Source organism: Neolamprologus multifasciatus, chromosome 1, assembly GCF_963576455.1.
Source record: "Neolamprologus multifasciatus chromosome 1, fNeoMul1.2, whole genome shotgun sequence".
NCBI classification, from domain to species: Eukaryota; Metazoa; Chordata; class Actinopteri; order Cichliformes; family Cichlidae; genus Neolamprologus; species Neolamprologus multifasciatus.
Window position 1 is genome coordinate 19,540,170 of NC_140439.1, and position 18,837 is coordinate 19,559,006.

At 37.9% G+C, this 18,837-nt stretch overlaps 1 protein-coding gene across 1 annotated transcript; it reads right to left on the reverse strand.

Moving 5' to 3' along the window:
- Positions 1–1,081: 1,081 nt before the first annotated feature.
- Positions 1,082–14,799, reverse strand: stk33 (serine/threonine kinase 33). Its single transcript, XM_085158066.1, has 15 exons — positions 14,665–14,799; positions 10,914–11,046; positions 9,840–9,956; positions 9,227–9,340; positions 8,996–9,100; positions 8,680–8,818; positions 6,555–6,637; positions 5,863–5,950; positions 4,033–4,108; positions 3,839–3,951; positions 3,621–3,706; positions 3,474–3,546; positions 2,966–3,111; positions 2,232–2,327; positions 1,082–1,859 (listed from the first exon to the last, which is right to left on the reverse strand). Exons 2-15 carry the CDS (start codon positions 10,920–10,922, stop codon positions 1,782–1,784), a joined length of 1,323 nt encoding a protein of 440 aa, XP_085014192.1. The 5' UTR covers positions 10,923–11,046; positions 14,665–14,799; the 3' UTR covers positions 1,082–1,781.
- Positions 14,800–18,837: the final 4,038 nt, after the last annotated feature.

An 18,837-nucleotide genomic window follows, 5' to 3' on the forward strand; every position in this document is an offset into this window, starting at 1 on the left:
CTCCTATATCTTGCTGTACGTCAAATATCTACACCCCACTGCTGTCCTCTTTTTCTCAACTTATCGCCACAATCATAAGGCAGAACCCAAAAGGAAGTATGTCTCAACATTTTATTTATTTTTCCTCCATGGATCACGCAGATATAAGCATACAACATATTAATTAGTGCCACATCACATGGGTGTCACAGTTTTAATGGGCAGTGGCTCAAGCAATCAATTCTAATTACGGAGCTTCATGCACAAAACTAGGTAGCTTCAGGGACGACACCCTGTGTCAGATTAACTTCAGGGAATTATTTCAGAATCAATTCAACAACTCACTACCAGCTACCATCTGCTGTTCAAAGCAGTGAGTAAACCAAAATCATGTTTTCAGGAATCACGCAGTCCTTTTGGCAAGCAGCTTTAATCAAAAATAATTCACATCTCATTTGCATATCTACTCACTATGTTAGGGAACATCACCTGAGATTACTGTAGAATGTCTGCCTGGATAAAATTTGACTTAAAAAAAAAGAGTCCACTCATTCAAGAAAAAGTGCAAACTACATTTACACATACACACTAAAACACAGAGCCTGTGCATGAAAACGGGGCCCCATTGTTGGCACTCATTCACTTCAAGATGCAAATGGGTGGATTTGAAATTCACCCTCTGTGTGTTATGCTTGGATACTTTAATGTTGTATCTATGCTGGGGATTATTCTCTCTGCAGCGGAAAAACCTGTGCTTGAATGGCAGTGCCCTCAAAGTAGCTCCTACTGCTTTCAATGGCCTCCAAACGAGATTAGACCCGTGGCTGCCCCCAGTCCCAATCCTCTGCATTCAGATGGAGCGTAACCAGCCTGTGTGACAGTTTTTCTGTTTTGACACTGAGAGGGTGCAGTCACTGCATATCGGACGTTTTGGAATTGAGAGGTCAGAACAGAAAGAAAGAAAATCCCTATTGCTCACTCTTTTTTTGTTTGTTTGTTGTTTTTTTAAATAATATCCAGTAATCTGCACGAGTATTTTCTCTCCTATTTAGCAGCTATTTATAAAGCAAATAACCTAAAAGAAAAGTGACAAATTTAAAAAAAAAAAAGACAAAAATATATACCTAAACAGTTTACAGCAGCTAAAATGAAGACTTAGGGAAGAGAGAGATGTCAAGATAAAACATCAAAATCTTACCTAACCTTGTTGTTGCTGTAAGCTAAAAGTATCAGTGTTACACATCAGACTCATTCAGGCTCCACATTTGGCAGCAACTATAAAAATGCATGAGGCTTTATGTTAGCTGTTTGATGTTCTAAAACAATTGGCTATTTAATACAAATAATTTCTCCAGGAGTTTCTCCCCATGTGGGAGATTATCTCAGACGGAGTCTCTTTCTTTTGGCACACAGCAGTCCTGAAGCTGAAACTGAAGCTGCATCAGCTGCAGTGGTTTTGGGCCTCTTTGTACTATTTTCACAGTTATGTGACACTGTGTTTGCTGCTTAGCGCCCGGCCATCACAAAAAGGCTGCACCATTCCTAGTATTTACATTCACATTACTGTTAAATAGGAGATCTCAATTAAATAACAGAATGAAAAACAAAACAATAAATGTATGTCCAACACAGCCACAAAAGGTCAGGTTTGTTTTTGTTTTTCTCTCTCTCTTCATGTTTTATAATGGGATATGGCTCATTTTTTAGTTTTGTTTTAAATGGTTTTCAGTCTTGGAGCTAGCTGGTGGTTTGCAGGGACCAGTTGTACTTTACTGGGGGTAGAAAGTCTCTGGTCGTCTGCCTTACTTGGGTTTGAGGGATTGTTTCTGTCCTGAACTGAGGTCCTTCTTGTCTGTAGGCCTACGCTGCTTTGCACTCGGCTGTGTGGAGAGTTTAACAAGAGCATGAGACTGCAGGCATAAGACTCATATTAATCTTACATAACAGAATTAACTATGACATCCATATAAAAAAACAGCTGCATGGCTACACCTTTATTAACATCTTCTAACATCTTTAGGAGGTGAATCTGGCACCATCTAGTGGTAGTTAAACATGAAAGCCAATATACAGAAATTCAGCTATAAAGAAAACCATTTTTTAAAATCCAAACGGTAAATCAGTAGACATTTACTGACTACTTTACTTACATAAACTGACATTTTAGATTAGACATGTATGCTGCTGAAAATACACACTAAAGAAAACTTTAAATTAACCAAAAAACATAGGATGTAGGAGGTTCAACAGACCTGTGTGGTTGCTGTCTGTGCTGGGGTGTCAGAGGTGTTTATTTGTTTGTCCTGCTGAAGACTGCCACTGCTTTCTTTAGTCTTTATTCCACCGTCCTATGATAACCACAGGGAAAACACAAAACATGGACTTCATGACCACACATAATGGCCTATAAAGAGGTAGTTTAAAGGAAAATTCAGGTTTGTCTTGTTTCATTTTAAACTTTTCACACACACACACACAAACACACACACCCACACACTGAGACTCAATTTAAGTGAATTATTAGCAGTATTAATTGCTAACAGGAATAAAAAGAAATCAAGACACTGACGACATTACAGTAACTTTTAAAACTGTGTATGAGTGCTTCTAAAATGTTTTTATATTTAAAAGAAAACTTTTAAGGAACCAGGGAAATTTTTTTGGGTGGGAAATCAGAGTAAAGCAAGCACGTGACAAACACATCACACCAGCCATTATGATATAATACAGATGAAATCTAACAACTCTGTAACTCTGTTGTGCTGATCATAAACCTACAGTGATGACTCAAGATAAAACCCAATAATTGCCAAAAGGGGAAAGTGGATGTTTAATAGTGAGTGATACAAAACCTACATTAATCACATATAGCACTTAAGTAGATAATAAGAGACCTTAAGAAACACACATTTGGGGTCCTAAAACACACACATAGGCAAGTAATGTGAAAATGTTGAGAGAGCTGTGCTAAAGAGAAACACATTACCAGTTTGGTGGATGTGGAAGATATGTCAGAGCTGCTGTGTCTCATGCAGTTGCTGTTAGTTTCTGCTGAAAATGCCGGGTGGACCGGGACTGAGTCCAGGTTTGCCTCAGAAGTGATGAAGGGTGAAACTTCTGAAGTCTTATTTCCTGTTTTGGAAATTTTTTAGCAACATCTACATTAGGTAGATTCACATGCCTTTGGTTTATCACTGTCTCTGATCATCTGTTTCTTTATACTCTATGCTAAATAAAAACAAATGCCTCACATTTAAATATTACATTACTAAGTCAATATCACTGCCTTGGCCTTATTTGGCAACTTTTCCAGATCCATTTGTACTGTGACCTGCGTGTCTGCTCAGTTACATATCAGGAGAACTCAAATATAGTAATCAGCATATTAAACTACAGCTTATCAAATCATAGCAACAGTACTAATAAAGTGATCAAATCAAAATCAAAATGATCAAGTGATGACTTGGGAGATTTAATTTAATCTTCATTATTACTTTCCTCCTGCTCCAGGTACTGACGCATCATCTCCAGCACATTGGGTGGTACAACAGGCATAGTAGAGTCACCCTGTTTGACAAAGCGCACTATAAGAGCTCTTCATGCGACTTATCTGAAGTTCATGAATGCTGAAAATGCCTTACTGTAATCCAGGGGTTCTCTAGTAGCTGATTAGCAGACATTCGGTATGCGGGGTCCACCTTCAGTAGGCAAGTCAAAAGATTTTTAGCTGTTGAGAAAGACTCAAGACGATCAGTGAGTGTTCGTAATACCAACCTGCCCAGTAAAACTGCACATATGAAGCATTTGCACTGCTACTTTATATTACCATAAGAATGTGATTAAGATCATGAAGTGTTACCTGCATCACTGACTGAGGCCCAGATGGGTTGAGAAAATTTGACTCCAGTGTTCATTATCTTCTTAAGTAGGTTTTTCCTTGTTTTGGAGACAAATGGAGGTTCTCCACACAGTCTACAGGGACACATACCTCAGACATGTGCACTCATGAATCGCGTGTACATGTATAAAAATAGTATGTGTGCGCCTACTTACAACATATACATAATGACTCCTATGCTCCACACGTCGCACCACTGGGTATAACCTCGACCGCTCATCATTTCAGGGGCTGGAAACAACACAAATGCACAAATGTATGACTTGGTCTGCATGAGCTACAGAAATTTGTGGTGGAAAAACACTTTGTTAAATTATGTTTTTTAGCACCAGCAGTGCTGCTGAGCCCCATTTCAATAAGTTAACACTATAATAATGTGTGTGTTATGTTTTGTCACTATATTTGCAAGGACACATACACATGCAAGCAGAGTGACACACAAGGTGAAAGTGCAAAACCACAGTTAGAGGTAGTAATGAGCCATAAAAGTTAGAGATGAATAAATAAAGGTGGAAGAGGCTCATCTTTTGAATATATTATTATATATTTTTAATATATAATGACTTATATCTTTTGTAATGTATTTTAAATTATATGCTGGATCTACAAAACATCCTTTGTGCAACCATGAAACACTCCAGAGACATATTTATATGCTGAGAAAGTAACAAAATAACAGAAGGAATTTGCAGGCATATAGCCCAGCACATAATTGAACAATTATACCAAACAGGTGCTAATGAATCAAATCATTAACGTGGCTAAACCAAAACCATTAACTGTAACAGAAACAGCTGTGTAGGAAGGATTAAAGTGGGTGATACCCTGACATAATAAAAAGGTAAGGATTCTGAAACAGTGACAGTTCGAGCTAAAAATCTTTAACCGTGAAACAAAATGTGCACAGCAGGAAGACAGAAGGTGGTCAGCCTGCAATGCTTGGTCTCTCATGGGCCAACATTTTGTGGCAAACAGGTTTTTCTGGACGTGTAGTCCAAGATCATCTGTAGAACCACACAGAAACGGTTACGGTTCAAAACAAAGAGGCAAGCCAAGGAAATAGAGTGCAGCAAACAATTTATGCATTAAGTTAACATTACAATCTGAGGATTTTCCAGAATTGCTGTCATGGAAGACTTCCAGCCAAATAGCCAGTCCTCTGATGTAAAGACAAAGCCAAGTTAACTCACGTATGCAGAAAAACACGAGATGTGGATTGCAGAAATGGAAGAGCAGGTGCTTTGGGACAAGTCATAACCTGAAATATTTGGCTCCAAGAGGAGGCTGTTTAGTCGTCTGAGTGTTAACAAGGACCTGAGAAGTCCTGGCATTAAACATCATCAAGAATAAATTTAATTTGTCCCAGACTGAGTACCTCAAATGTACAACCAAAGTTCTAAAGATAAAAATCCTCCTAATATCTTTGATAATAAAAGGAATGAAGGGGCACAATCCCAGAAAACGCTGATCTTAGTATCACAGAGTAAGTCAAGGATTACCAAAGAGAAAGTGGCAGCCGAGGAAGCATAAATTCACTGAAAGACTGGCAATAACTTTATTCCAACTTTTACAAACAGTTAAAGTGAAAATCTGCCTGTAGAAGAATTGGTACTTTTTAAAGGCATAGGGACACCACAGTTTGTATCCCGTTAAATTAAAAGATAAATATTACTTTTGAAAGCATGACCACTTTACTGGTTTTTTCACAAGGACTTATAGCTTTTACACTGCATTGTAGATATAAGTATATAATAGCATATTTAGTCATAACATTTAACAATATACTTTTTATATAAAAACAAAAACAGCATTTTACAGTCCATTTATGAATTTTGCAGTCTGTATTTAAACTTAAAAATGTCATAAAAATACTTTGGCGCCCTCAGTGGTAGAATCAAAAACAGGAGTGATTTCTGCTACTCTGTTCATCCGCACTGTCATCGTGTTGGTCAACTAGCATGCTGCAGGAGATCCAAATATCTTACCCATATAGATAAGGGTCCCACAGGCGTGTGTCATTATGTTTTCGATCCCGACACCACCTGTCTTCACCGATAATCCAAAGTCTGCCACCTAGGTGGAGAATAGCACTTAGGAAAAAGGTGTCACAAATAAACATGATTCAGTCATGCTGACAAAATCCATATTAGATTCTTTGTTAAAGGTGCTTCAGTAAGGAGCTAGGCAAGTAACATCAATACAAGCCGACACTATACAGAATTTTTCTAGAGGAAAAAAAAAATCGCAATACTTGCAAAGTTTTAAAAAAAGAAAATACTCTGAAAAACAATTTATGCTCTGCTATGACAAAACTTTCTAACAACATGTACTATAAGTGTGTGTTAGTGTATGTGCAGCCAAAGACAAAGACAATCCTGGCCTTGTTTTAACTCATACACCAGGTATCTGCTTTGTCTGGCTTGCCATCAATACAAGCAACATGCTGTGCTCAGCATGTCATCTGTTTAAAGACGCAGTTTAGACTCCATTTGTAAAGGTGGACTATAAAGGAAGACCAGAGGGAGACTATTATAATGAGATAGTATTTAAAGCCTTTACTAACTATAGAGGAGACAGTGGGCGAGGAGAAGGCGCCTATTTGAGGCTTTTTCTCAGTGTGGCAGAGAATGGATAAGATGCATTGATGGAAAGCTCTCAGTTTGGTTCAACATTTTACCTTGACATCGATTTTGTCACCATCCTTATCAGGAGAACTTTTCACAAGAATGTTCTCAAGTTTCAAGTCCCTGTGTACAATATCTGTAGGATGTGAAGAAACAGGAAATTTTACACAGACATAAAAGCTTCAAATATTTTTATATATATTTACAGGATTAGGTGCTGCAATAAATATCTCAATCATTTTTTTTTAAATTAGAAGTAGACCAGTGGTTGCTTAATGATGAGACCAGTGATAACTATTTAACTTTTCATGAGTCATAGATAAAACATCAATGCCAACATAATTATTGTAATATTACCTGTGCAAAAGGAAAAAACAAAAAGGTGGCTGCATTTTGAAGGTTACCTGCTTTTTCTAAGTAGTTAATGCTAGTAAAGCAGGGGGCAAATGTCCCCAAAGGGGGTTATAAATACTAACTTAACTAAGCAGATTCATGGGCTGGGCCAGTGGAACATGACAAAACCTTTATGTTAATATTTTGACTTCTTGTGTTGAATTATAAGCCAAGAATTGAAGAAGCGAACAAGAAAAAAATACATATGTAGCCTTTCATCAAGGTATCATTTTATGGTCAGTCACTAGAATAAATTACATGTTCCATACATGCTAACACAGTTATGTTTTTCCTGCTTACAGCAGACCAGGCTGAAGGGCCTTGTTAACTTAGCACAGAGAGGGAAGGCAGGAGGAAAAATACAATTTGCCCTGGGCAGTCCTATTCAGTGCACTATTTGAAGCAACCAATTATACAATGCAACAGTGCTGATGGTGTGTGAAAGGTAAGTTAGAACAAATGATGTGCCCAAAACAAACACCTGAAAATGTTTTTGTTTCTTTTGTCTATTTAACATTTTTTTGGTATGGTAATTATTTTTCTTTAAAGTGCTTTCTGTCACCTGAACTCTCAATTTCTTTTTTCAGTTACGTAACAATTATACACACACTAGAACAGAAGTACCAGTTGTTAAATACACTACTTAGTTCTGCTTTTTTTCTAGTTACTTAATGAAATACTAATGAAAAGAAATTAATATCAAACTATAAACTACACAATATAAGGTTTGGTGCATTTAATTCCATTAAGGAATAAGAACAATAAGGAACAATACAGTTCACAGATCCACACAGCAAGCAACTACCAGTGATGCGGGAACCAGAGACCACTGCTGAGGTGAAGTGGGCAGCTTATTTGTTAAAATTTTCTCAGCTTCAAAACGAGCGATTGAGGAGACTACCAATAAGAGAGAAGCATACCACTGACTGACATATGAGGTGAGGCAGTGGGCAATTACTTTTTCCAAGGGGCAACATGAGAAACTGGGACTGTTTTGGACAGTCGCACCAATAAGATGAACTAAACTCTGCTCAATATTAACTTATAGCTTATTGGCGTGGCCCACCCCAACAGTCCCAGTTTCTCATGTGGCCCATGGGGAGCAATAATTGCCCACCCCTGCACTAGAGTGTTTCCTAGACAATTAGAGCCTGGTATGTCCGCTAGCGACAAGCGAATCACTTCCTGTGTGGACGCCCCTTAATGTGCCGATGGTACTGACAAAGGTCAGAAAAAATGTGATCTACAAATTTAAGCCAAGTTATGCAACTTGTCATTTGACAAAGAAAGGTTTCTGGAGAGCTCATTCAAGCACTTTCTCATTACTATCATTAATAAAAATGAAGCCGAAAAACACCACCACAAAAGGACTTTCCGTGTGAAAAACTCCTGTTAATTAGTATTGTTCCCTAGTTTGTTCTACATTAGTCATTAGCCACATGAAATGATGCCTCATTACCAAGAACTGTCCTAAATTACCTCTAACCTCAGATTTTACCAAAGGGGAAACAGCATTTCCAAATAAATGGTTTAATTAAAATGTTTATTTCCTGGCAGCTGGGCATTACTGCCATTTTATCAAAATAAGACACCTTGCTACAGTGACTGAAAGCCCTAATGGCAAGGAATATCACATCATTGAGGGCAAAAACAATTTGAATACAATAATGGCATTATAGCACCAGTATAAATTAACTGAAGCACAATTCATTCAAAACACAGGCTGAACTACATTTTTGACAGTATAATTAGCATAGATTAGATCAATCTAGAAAATGACGTTACCTCTTTTATGAAGGTGCACAACAGCATCAGCTAAACTACAGATTATATCCCTTGTCTCGTCCTCTGTGAAGAACTTTTTCCGCTGCAACAGCTCCCTCAGATCACCCCCTTTGCACAGCTCAGTAACCAAATAAATCATCTAGAAACGAGAAGATAAATGCATCTTACTATACAGTCAATTTGTGTGTTCATCAGTAATATTTATGCAGAGCGGCATGCAGTAATAGACACAGTGATATGTTACATGCATTACATTCACCCACTCACTTAATTATGCTAATTTTGAGTTTGTGATTTAAAGGATAGCAACGCTTACCGTGGTCGAGCGGTAGACTGCCTCAAGATGTATTATGTGCGCATGATTCATTTGTTTGAGAAGGTTTATTTCGTTATCCACCATTTCTACTTTCAAACTTCCTGCCTAATGCAACAGAAAGTCAAATCACAGCTGGATTTGTTACCCTCCAAAAATAAACTTCCCTTATTAGTGCAACTTTTTAAACACATTAAAAAACATGCTTCCTCGGGGGATGCCAAACACACTCACCGGTGGTCTGTAAAACGTCTTAATGGCCCATTTTGTCTGTGTCTCTATGTGGGTGGCTTCATAAACAACTCCAAAGGCACCTTGACCCAATTTATTTTCAAATTTATAAATTTCCTATGGGCACAGAAATACGAGAAAACATTAATACATTTGTAATATCCATCTGTTCACCGTCAGTCATATACAGCAGAGGATTTCCCCCGAGCAGGTGTTGAAGACCTCAGGATCATTTCACTGTTGTTTTTCAAAATTATTATGTCCTAACTTAAGACCTGAATTGCAAAGTTGCGAAGCCCTCTGAAGGAAAAAAAAACACACCAGTCTCTGGAGCCGCAGAATATAGTATTTTTAATCAAGTTACAAATGATTAAGTTGCTGCTGCAGTTCGCTCAATCTCAGGTCTAATTAAGTTGATTGTTATCTGTGTGCACGCAAGACTGAGCACTGGCTGCTTTGGATTTAGAAAAGTGAGCAGTGAAATTAACCAATGAAGGAGGCTATACAGAAGTAAAGTGGAGTTTGGTCTTCTAATGTTGCACATAGTGTGTAAAACAGACGTCATCAAAGACAGGTTTTACTTTGTCAGTGGGATCGTGTTACAGAATCAACGTACCCTGATGTCTCCATCATTTTTCAGCCGTATATCTAGCACATTCCTCTCCGACGTGCATCTACTGGTCCGCACAGACTTTAGGTTCATATCTAGTCCACTAACAACTGCTTTTGTCATCTACAGAAGGAAGGAGAAGCGAGTCATAATCTTTCTTGAATTGGCATGTGTATAAAAGAAATTCATTCTTAACTGATGAGTAGCTGTAATCCTTTGGCTAATCATTTTTTTTATTGATGAAAATACTATACTAAAATCTGTCAAAATTGTCAAATATTGGTATTACAGCAGGTTTTTCTAAAAAAAAACATTTTAAAAAAAAAAGCAAAGTGATTTTTATATTGTTTTATCTTAAAATCCCAACATCATAACAAGATTATTTTTCATCTTCTAGTCAGTCAAGAAACGTAATCATTTCCATCATGATCCAGTTTGCCATCATTCCTAATCATTACAGCCCAATCAATCCTTGGCAACCATGTTTCTAAACCCTAAGGCATTACATGTGTCGTGGTAAGAAGGCTTAAAAATAAGGAAATGCTGAGAGACACATAAATATTCTCCAATGCAAGAAATTATCACTGCTAGTTTCAAGCAAGTGTCAACGATTACGTTTATTTTTTAAGCTTCATCTACTAATGCTGTAGACATTTCTAAAAGTTTCCTAATGACTTTAATTCCAAAAGTCTGGTGTTCAAATAGTGTACAGAATTACTAAAACTTTACTTCTCCCAGTCTAAGTTGTCGCCTTATATTTATGGTTTATGGTTTATGACCAAACTCTTGTCTCTGTCTGAGCCCATATTCACTTTAAGCACAATTTACCCAGCTTGAAAAACAGTCTCTAAAGCCAAATTAAATGTAAAGCAATTATCAAGTGATGACTGGGAGCGATGAAGTGGATCCACCACACGCACAGCAATTAATTATTAACAAGGAAGTGGTGTCTTTAACCTCTTCCCTCTGATGCATTATTTTAGCCCTGACAGGGCTCTCATAACAGGCCTGTCTCTCCCATTTTCTCCTGTCTATTTTCTAATCAAAATGATTGTGACAGCCTCTGGAAATTCCAGTCACCTCAATCATAGCTCATTTGTGGAGACAGCAGCATGTGATGAGTGTATCACTGAGGACTTGAGGAGACTGGAGGAGGGTCTCAGCTCCTCAGGTATCTCCCAGACAGAGGTGACTGGTCCTTGGCCCCAGATCTCTGATGCAAAGGAAATAGGATATCAAGTTCATGTTCAGGTTAGGGTGAGAGGTCTGACCTTAAAAGGGTCACAGACACAGGTCTTGAATTGCTTTAAGCCTGGTGTGCCTATCTAGAATATCTATACCTGTGATTCTAACAATTCAATTGAAATGCATGACTTACTTAAATCTGTTTGTTTTTTTAAACTTAAAGTCAAAAACAATTCTACTCTTCTTGTGCCCCACCACAAACCCAAACTAAGGGACTTAAAGGAGCAAAGAAAAGAACCGAAGAGAATTAAAGTAAAGACAAGCACTGTACCGCCACCTCTCCCATCAAGATTTTTTTTAAATGTAAAACATAAATGCATCTGACAAAAGCTACAAATTGCCTCCATTGAGGAAATTCACTGAGTGGTTGTGCTCTTTAGTGAAACAGCCACTGACAACACTGAAGAATTGCTAATGGAGTGGCAAAGACATGGTCATTTAGTGGCTTGCAAAGCATGGCCACTTGTGTTTGTTGCATGACCAAATTGCTGGAAATACAATTGGGATTTGAACCACTCTGCAGTGGTGGGGTAGAAGTGTGCCCCTGTGCCACCTGTGTACCTAAAATGTTTTCCATTAAGACTACGTCTTCCTTCCTGCTACCCCTACATCAGTACTTACAAAATGCGAAATTTTGAAACCTCCCTGAAGGCTAGACTCCTTATTTTCCTTTTCTTGACTTGATTAAGAAAGTGCTGGAGTACCACCAAAATCTATGTATGGATCTTCTTTCCAATCTCTATAGCACTGACCCAAGAAAATACACATAATTATTAACTAGAGCCAGTGAGGAAGGAATTTCAGTGATGGCACAAATAACAAGTCTGTTTTCAACCACAGACACACTGACGGGTGAGCAAACATCAGTACACCCTTTTACATTGAATTTGGTCTCATCTCCAGGTTCAAGAGGTAGTAATTACAGCCCCAGGTCAAGCCCCTACTTGTCCCACCTCTCCATCATTCTGTCAGACAGCAATTTCAGCTTATTTACATAACTAACTAAATATACAAATGTTTTCCAAATATAAGCATGCTATAACAAGCAAAGAGAAAAGACACATAAGGGTTCATTTAAAACCTTTTCCTACTTTTCTCTACTTAAAACAGCTCCTCTTTCATTTATTCATGATCATGTACATGTAGTTTTTCTAACCCATCAGTGTCATTCATGTGAAGCAAGGACTTAAAAAGCAAGAATAGCCCCTTGCTGTGGGAAATGATACACATAATGATTTTTGTGATCTTATTGACTAAACAACAGATTTAGTTATCTATTAACTGTAGTCAGTCAATATTGGAAATAGTTGGTATAGATTAGCTGCAGCATACTAAAGGTTGATGAGATTGCATGTAAGTGAAAAATGTTGGGAAGCACACAGAAAAACACTTAGCCCTCTCGGTTTGCCCAGACCAATAACATATTACACATTTCAATTATTGTTTGGGGCCTTTAGAAGTTCATGTTTCTCTAATTGCATAAACTGTAGGAATAAGTTGGACTCAAGCTCTGCGGGACTGCCTCTAGCTGTAACGAGCAGCTGCTTAAATATCGCCTGAAAATCAAACAAAAACAAAATCTTCCTAACTGCAATTAAAATGTACACTGCCATCCGTTTTGCTCGGGCCCCAATATTACATTTTACTCATGTGAAACTTAATCATTTATTGACAGCTTGGCTTTGATGACAAATGATAAACTTCACAGTCCTAATGAAGCGTGGAATTACATTACCTGATGAGGCAAGAAATTGCATGTTTAGAATGCGAATATCCCATCTACTAAGTTATGGAGTGAATCCTAATATTATGCAGAGATAATCAAAGCTTCTGGTCTAAATGCACTACACCAACAACATTAAGCCATTAAAGCACACACCAGACTAACTAAAGAGCAGTAAAATTACACTGTACCTGGCAGCTGATGGACAACAAGACTGACAAATAAAATGGAGGTGCAACTAAGTTGCTGCTCTCACACTGCAAACAAGAAATGCATGCAGCTTTCCTATAAACAAATAATTTTAAAGCCCCCCTCCCTCCCTCCCCCCTCAAAAAAAATCCTGCTGTGTTCAATGGTCATGTTTGATAAGTGTCTATTGGCAAGAAAACACGCTTTGCCAAAAGGAAGCAAAAGATCAAATTCTGCCATTTGCTCAGGGCTCTCCACATGTTGCTAGGAGATAAGGGCCAACAAATTCAAATTTTCTCATTGGTTTAATCCTGGTTAAAGCTAATCTCTGCCCTTGCTGGGTTCAGCCTTGGGAAGCTAGGGTGGCAGATGTGTAGGAAAATGTAGGCCAGTGCAGAAACAAGAACACCTCAAATTTACATCGATGAGAAGCCGGAGAAAAGTCACATTCATATTGGAATACACAAATGGCCCCACCTGTCAAATACTAATGTTATAACAGCTTCTACAGTATTCATCTGTTTCAAAAAAAAGAAGCAGTGGGCCTCTTTATGGCCAAATAAAGTTTTAAGACACTTAAAACTACTCCCTTTTACACAGACTGTTTCACATAAGTCAATATGACAACAATAGTACACAAGTGTTATTAAACACATCATTTAAAGCTTTTCTTATTAGTAGCATCTATGTTTCATGTCACCTGCTAAAAAAGTGCTAGCATTTAAATTGTTGTTTGACCGATTATAATTCAGCAGGTCATTTACATGGATAATGCCGAGTTGAAACTGCAAAGTGACTTTATATATCCAGCTAAAAAAAGTCTTTTTTAAAGAGAGATCTGACCAAAAGGGCAGCAGAAATTTCAACAAATATAACATAAAAGTTCTATAAAGATATTTTAAGCAGCCCTTGATACTTACAAAACATGGCATTTCTTTATTTTATATGGAACCATTCATAAATGCTGTTTACTACTACTAATTACCAATATACGCAGACATTAGACATTTAAAAAAAAAACACAAAGAAACGTCTGTAATCACTTTTTTGGCACACAATACTATTTCATGTCAAAATGGCTGCAGTTAAAAGGGAATGCCGGGTGGTTTAAAATAAGAGGACAATGTTAAGAGCCAAAAAACATAGTCACTATAACCGCACGAAACACGCATTCAACATCGACTACCCTGAGTATTGAATAACCGGGTCATTAAAATGAATGTTAAATTATTGTCCTGCTCGGTGTGTAACCTCTGTCATTATACTGCCAGTTAATCTAACACAGAGCCTCAATCCTAACACTTGACGCTTGTAACCAAATGTGCTAGTTAGATAATAACGATAGCTAGTTGAAATCTACAATAACAATAAGTATAATAATAATAATAACTGTGATATCCCAAAAACGGCAGGGAGACATTCGGTATCTAGTAATGTAAAAAAAAAATCAGCTACTCCACGCATAAAAACAGCGCAGAAAGCTTAAAAAAATTGACTTTTTATAATAAGGTAACGTCTCCCACGGTTACACGTTGGCATGGCAACGAAACGTGAGGTTGCAAAAACGTTTCCTCTTGAGAAGACAGCGTTAAATAAAGGCGACCCCACTCATACACGCACGGCTGTACTGTTTGTACAGTGCTGCGGCTGTAAAATTCACCAAAAGTTTCTTACCCGTTGGAATGAGACATTTTTCATTCAGCAGGTTGGGCTTCACGCGAAAACTTTTTTTTCGAACGACTACGGGAAGCCAAGAGGGACAGAAAGGGAGTTAAAACTCCACTGAGTGAATAGCGACTGCTTCAGGGGCTTGTAGTAGTGTGGGTTAGAGAACCCTATTAATAATGAACCTGACAGAACAAAAGAACAATTCATACCCGGATATTTAAGCATAAGGAGACATGTTTTTTCTTTGCGGCATCTTGAATTTTTCTTGGTTCTTAGTCTCCATCTAGTGGGCACATGGAGAGCTTGTCTGGTGAGTTTGAGTTTTAGATTCATTTTGGAATAATTATTCAGGGATGGGCAATTAATGTTTCCCAGGGGGCCGCATGAGAAACTGGAACTGTTATAGAGGGCCGCACCAATAAAACTGAGCAGAACTGAGTTCGGTGTATTGGTGTGGCCCCTTGGGAAAATGATTTCACATTATGTTTATTATTTTAGATAAGTAAGAAAACATTTATATTAATTATTGTTTAGAGTAAGATCCTAAAAGACACAAGTGGTCTAAAGCAAAGTCTGTCTAAAGCAAACTTTAAACAGACTTCTTTTTCTTACACTCTGAGACTTGTTAACTCAGTCAGATGTTAACACGAGCACAACAACCTGACACTAGTGCAGCCTTGCAACCACAATGTGGTTTCTACACTAATATATAGAGCCAGAGTTCCTGTCACATCAGAAAAAAAAAGAAAGATCTACTCCAAACTCAGAGCTATAGTCATGTTTTATTTTTTGACATTTCCTTTGGTGTCTGTTGATTTTCATTGGACTCTTTTAAATGTTATTTGAAGGTTGTTTGTTTGTGTTAATTTCCTTTTACACTGAAATCTCAAATGGCTTCGTGAGACTCATAATTTGTAGTGTGCTGGATCCAGGTTCACCCATTTTATCTTGCATTTAGAAATATAAGAATGTTGATGTAATGCAGCTATTTTCTACCCACAGAAATCATGTATTTGAGAGGATATCGCTACAAGAAGTTAGAAAATAATAGTGTGTATACCCCTAACATCCAGCTGTAATACAAACCAAGATAGGGAATCATAGTTCTATCACATACTGTTCCTGTTTGGAAATAATAATTAAAAATGTAAATTTTACTGAAATTTAACAAACTAATTTAACAACTACATTTAAAATGTCATTTGAAATGTTTGAATAAAGCTGGTATTCTGAAATGCTTAGCAGATTAGTTCCACATATCTGGTGATGAGTGCAAAAGGCTTGAAGTATCCAATAAGCAGTTTTGTGTGGTAACATGTAATTAGTAACCACTGACTTCCTTCGTTAGGCAGACTTCTGCCTTTTATCTAAGGCATTATTGATCATTTTGGCCATGGACTTGGAGCCACTGTATTCTCTACAGTCTACACAGTGCTTAAGGACCATCACATGATAAATGAGCTTTGTAAAAAGCTTGGACATCTCCAACTAATTCTCTGCTCCAAACACCTCCTGGAAGTGGCAGCACTCTTTCTGAGCCTGTGCATATCTGCTGAGCAGTCCTGCATGCTGCTCACTAAGAAGACTGGAACGCCCATTAATGTGCCACAGAAGAATAAAGCAGTTACACAGTAACCAGTGACCCAAGCACCTAAGGTGACTGAGTAAGTCCACATTCACAGTTTTGTTTTGTTTTTTTACTGCCTCTATGATGTTTAAAATGTGTAATATACTGAACTGTTGCAAACTTACAAAACAATTCAATAAAATAAAATCCCCAGTATGTTTACTTTATCCATTTACAATTTACATAAACATGCAAGGAAGCACACAGAGGTTATTTGATTTACCCAGTTAATGGAATGCTTTAAGATCCAGTATGAGTCAGAAGTGTCTTCATCCCTGTGCTCCTGCTCAGATTTACTCTTTCTGGCCACAAACATAACTGAACTTTGTGCGGGGAATCTCCAAATCAATGTGTTGGAATGCAGACTATAGCTGACATGATACCACATGGATCCTCCCACATGGATCCTCACACTGATGGGCTGATTTAAGAAATGGGGCTCATTAGTTCATGAAAGTAAGTCATCCAGCTCAGCTTCAGTAACAGCTAACACCAACAACTACATTTATGGTCACTGACCCAGTGCTGCTTTCCCCTTGGGCCTCAATGATCTGCCACAGGGCACTCTTGGCATACAGGAAGGACATTTGGTCACTTCACAGGCTCCCTCGGTATACACGTGCAGCTTCCTCTTTGACACATCAAAAGAAGGCGTGGAGATCAAATGCAGTATATCATCTACCAACTGATCAGACTACAAAAACGATGAATTTTTAGAAGCATGGATTTCTTTATTGTCCACAAACTGCAAAAATTGTGAAAATTGCTGAGAAACTCGGTAAATCATTTGGCAAAGTGACTGGATGAAAACTGTCTCGCGGTGACCATTGTTTTATAGTATAATCTACAACAAAAACAAGTCGAAAATATGAGTGTTTGTTTTAAAAGTAATCAAATCTTAGCCAGTAACATAAATACAAGTGGAGGGTGAAGCAAAGTAAATGAAAAAGCTCTCTGAGAGGCAGTGAACACAGCATGATGCCAGCTTAGTCAAATTATGGAACAAAGATTACTATATTTACTGTGCATGGTTTCTCAGAGAGGGCAAACAAGCTAATTAATTTAGGCCAGAAGAGAAGAAGATTGAAATTTTATACCCTTCTGCAAACCATCATTCTATTACAGCCTGTAAGATAAACACTGAGTGGTGGTAAAATGTGCACATCGCTGATTCCAAACCCATATGAAACAGACTGTAAAGGAGGTTTTCTGGAGTCACATTAAACTGATATAGTGTATTTAGTTTAGGGCCAACAGAAACAATATGGAAAACCCATGAAAGTCATATATTATGTATCTTTGTATGCTATAACAATATTACTGGTTTAATGAGTATATTTACATAACGACAATGGAAGCACACTCTCCAATAAAATGTTGCAGAATCACCGCAGAACAGCTGGGGAGAATACGATGGTAAGAGAAAGGGAGTCAGTATTTTCCTGCTTCACAAGGCCTGTGACTCTAAATGTGGCACGGTTGTTGGAAAATTGTTGCCTGTTCTAGTGAGTCAAACTTCTGCTGTGACGGTTGAGTCAGAAGCAACATGAAAGCATGCGTCTGTCCTGTCTTAAAAAGTGTGAGGACACACTTTGGCCATCTTAGAACTCGTTTTAAACAGCACATCATACATGGGTATTGTTGCTGACCCTGTATAGTGTATACATCTATTAAAGTCTGCTTCCAGCTGGATAACACACCATCTCACATAGTTTAACTCAAATCAAGCTGGTTTCTTGAATATAACAATGGGTACACCGTGCTCAAGTGGCCTCCACAGTTGCCATACTTCAGTCCAATAGAGTACCTTTGGGATGTGGTGCATCGAGAGATTCGCATCATGGATGTGCAGCCGACAAATGAGCAGCAACTGCATGATGCTGTCATGTCAGCCTGGACCAACATCTCTGAGGAATGTTTGAGCATTTTTAACAGTATAATATATCATTATAAAAGAAGAAGAAGAAGTAGAAGAAATAGCTCAATGCTTACTGACTGTTTCCTATTCTTTTTCTAGAATAGAATGACGGCAGCTGTTTTTGTGGTCAAAAACATGAATGTCATTTCTTGTTAGCTGAAGGTGAGACTCTTTCTGTTAATTCCAGAGAGGGCTAAATAATTCTCACATCACTGTGCTCTAAAACCCCTCTCCCAGTATTTATATTTCATTACATACATTTAATCTGTGATGGGAAGCATATCAGATAGATTAGATAAACGCACAAACATGTAGTAATTTTCCAGAAAAGAAAGGTTGAGATCGGTGTTTGCTCATCTGCTTTTCCAGCCCCATTGTTCCTCAGCGGAGCCAACTTGATGATGTTACAAGAGCTAAGTGAGCTGTTAAAACTGTCCCTCATCCTCTCTCCAGTGTACACAGCCTATCACTTTGCCAGCTGCTCAGACATGCTGTGAGTTGTCTCGCAAACACCGGTGTCCCCTGTGAAAACTCAGTGAAAATCTCTACCACTCTTCAGTTAGTGCTAAAATTTAAGGATTTGGCAGAAAAGTCAAGCAACACAATACTGACAAGCAGCCTAAAATAAAGGCAG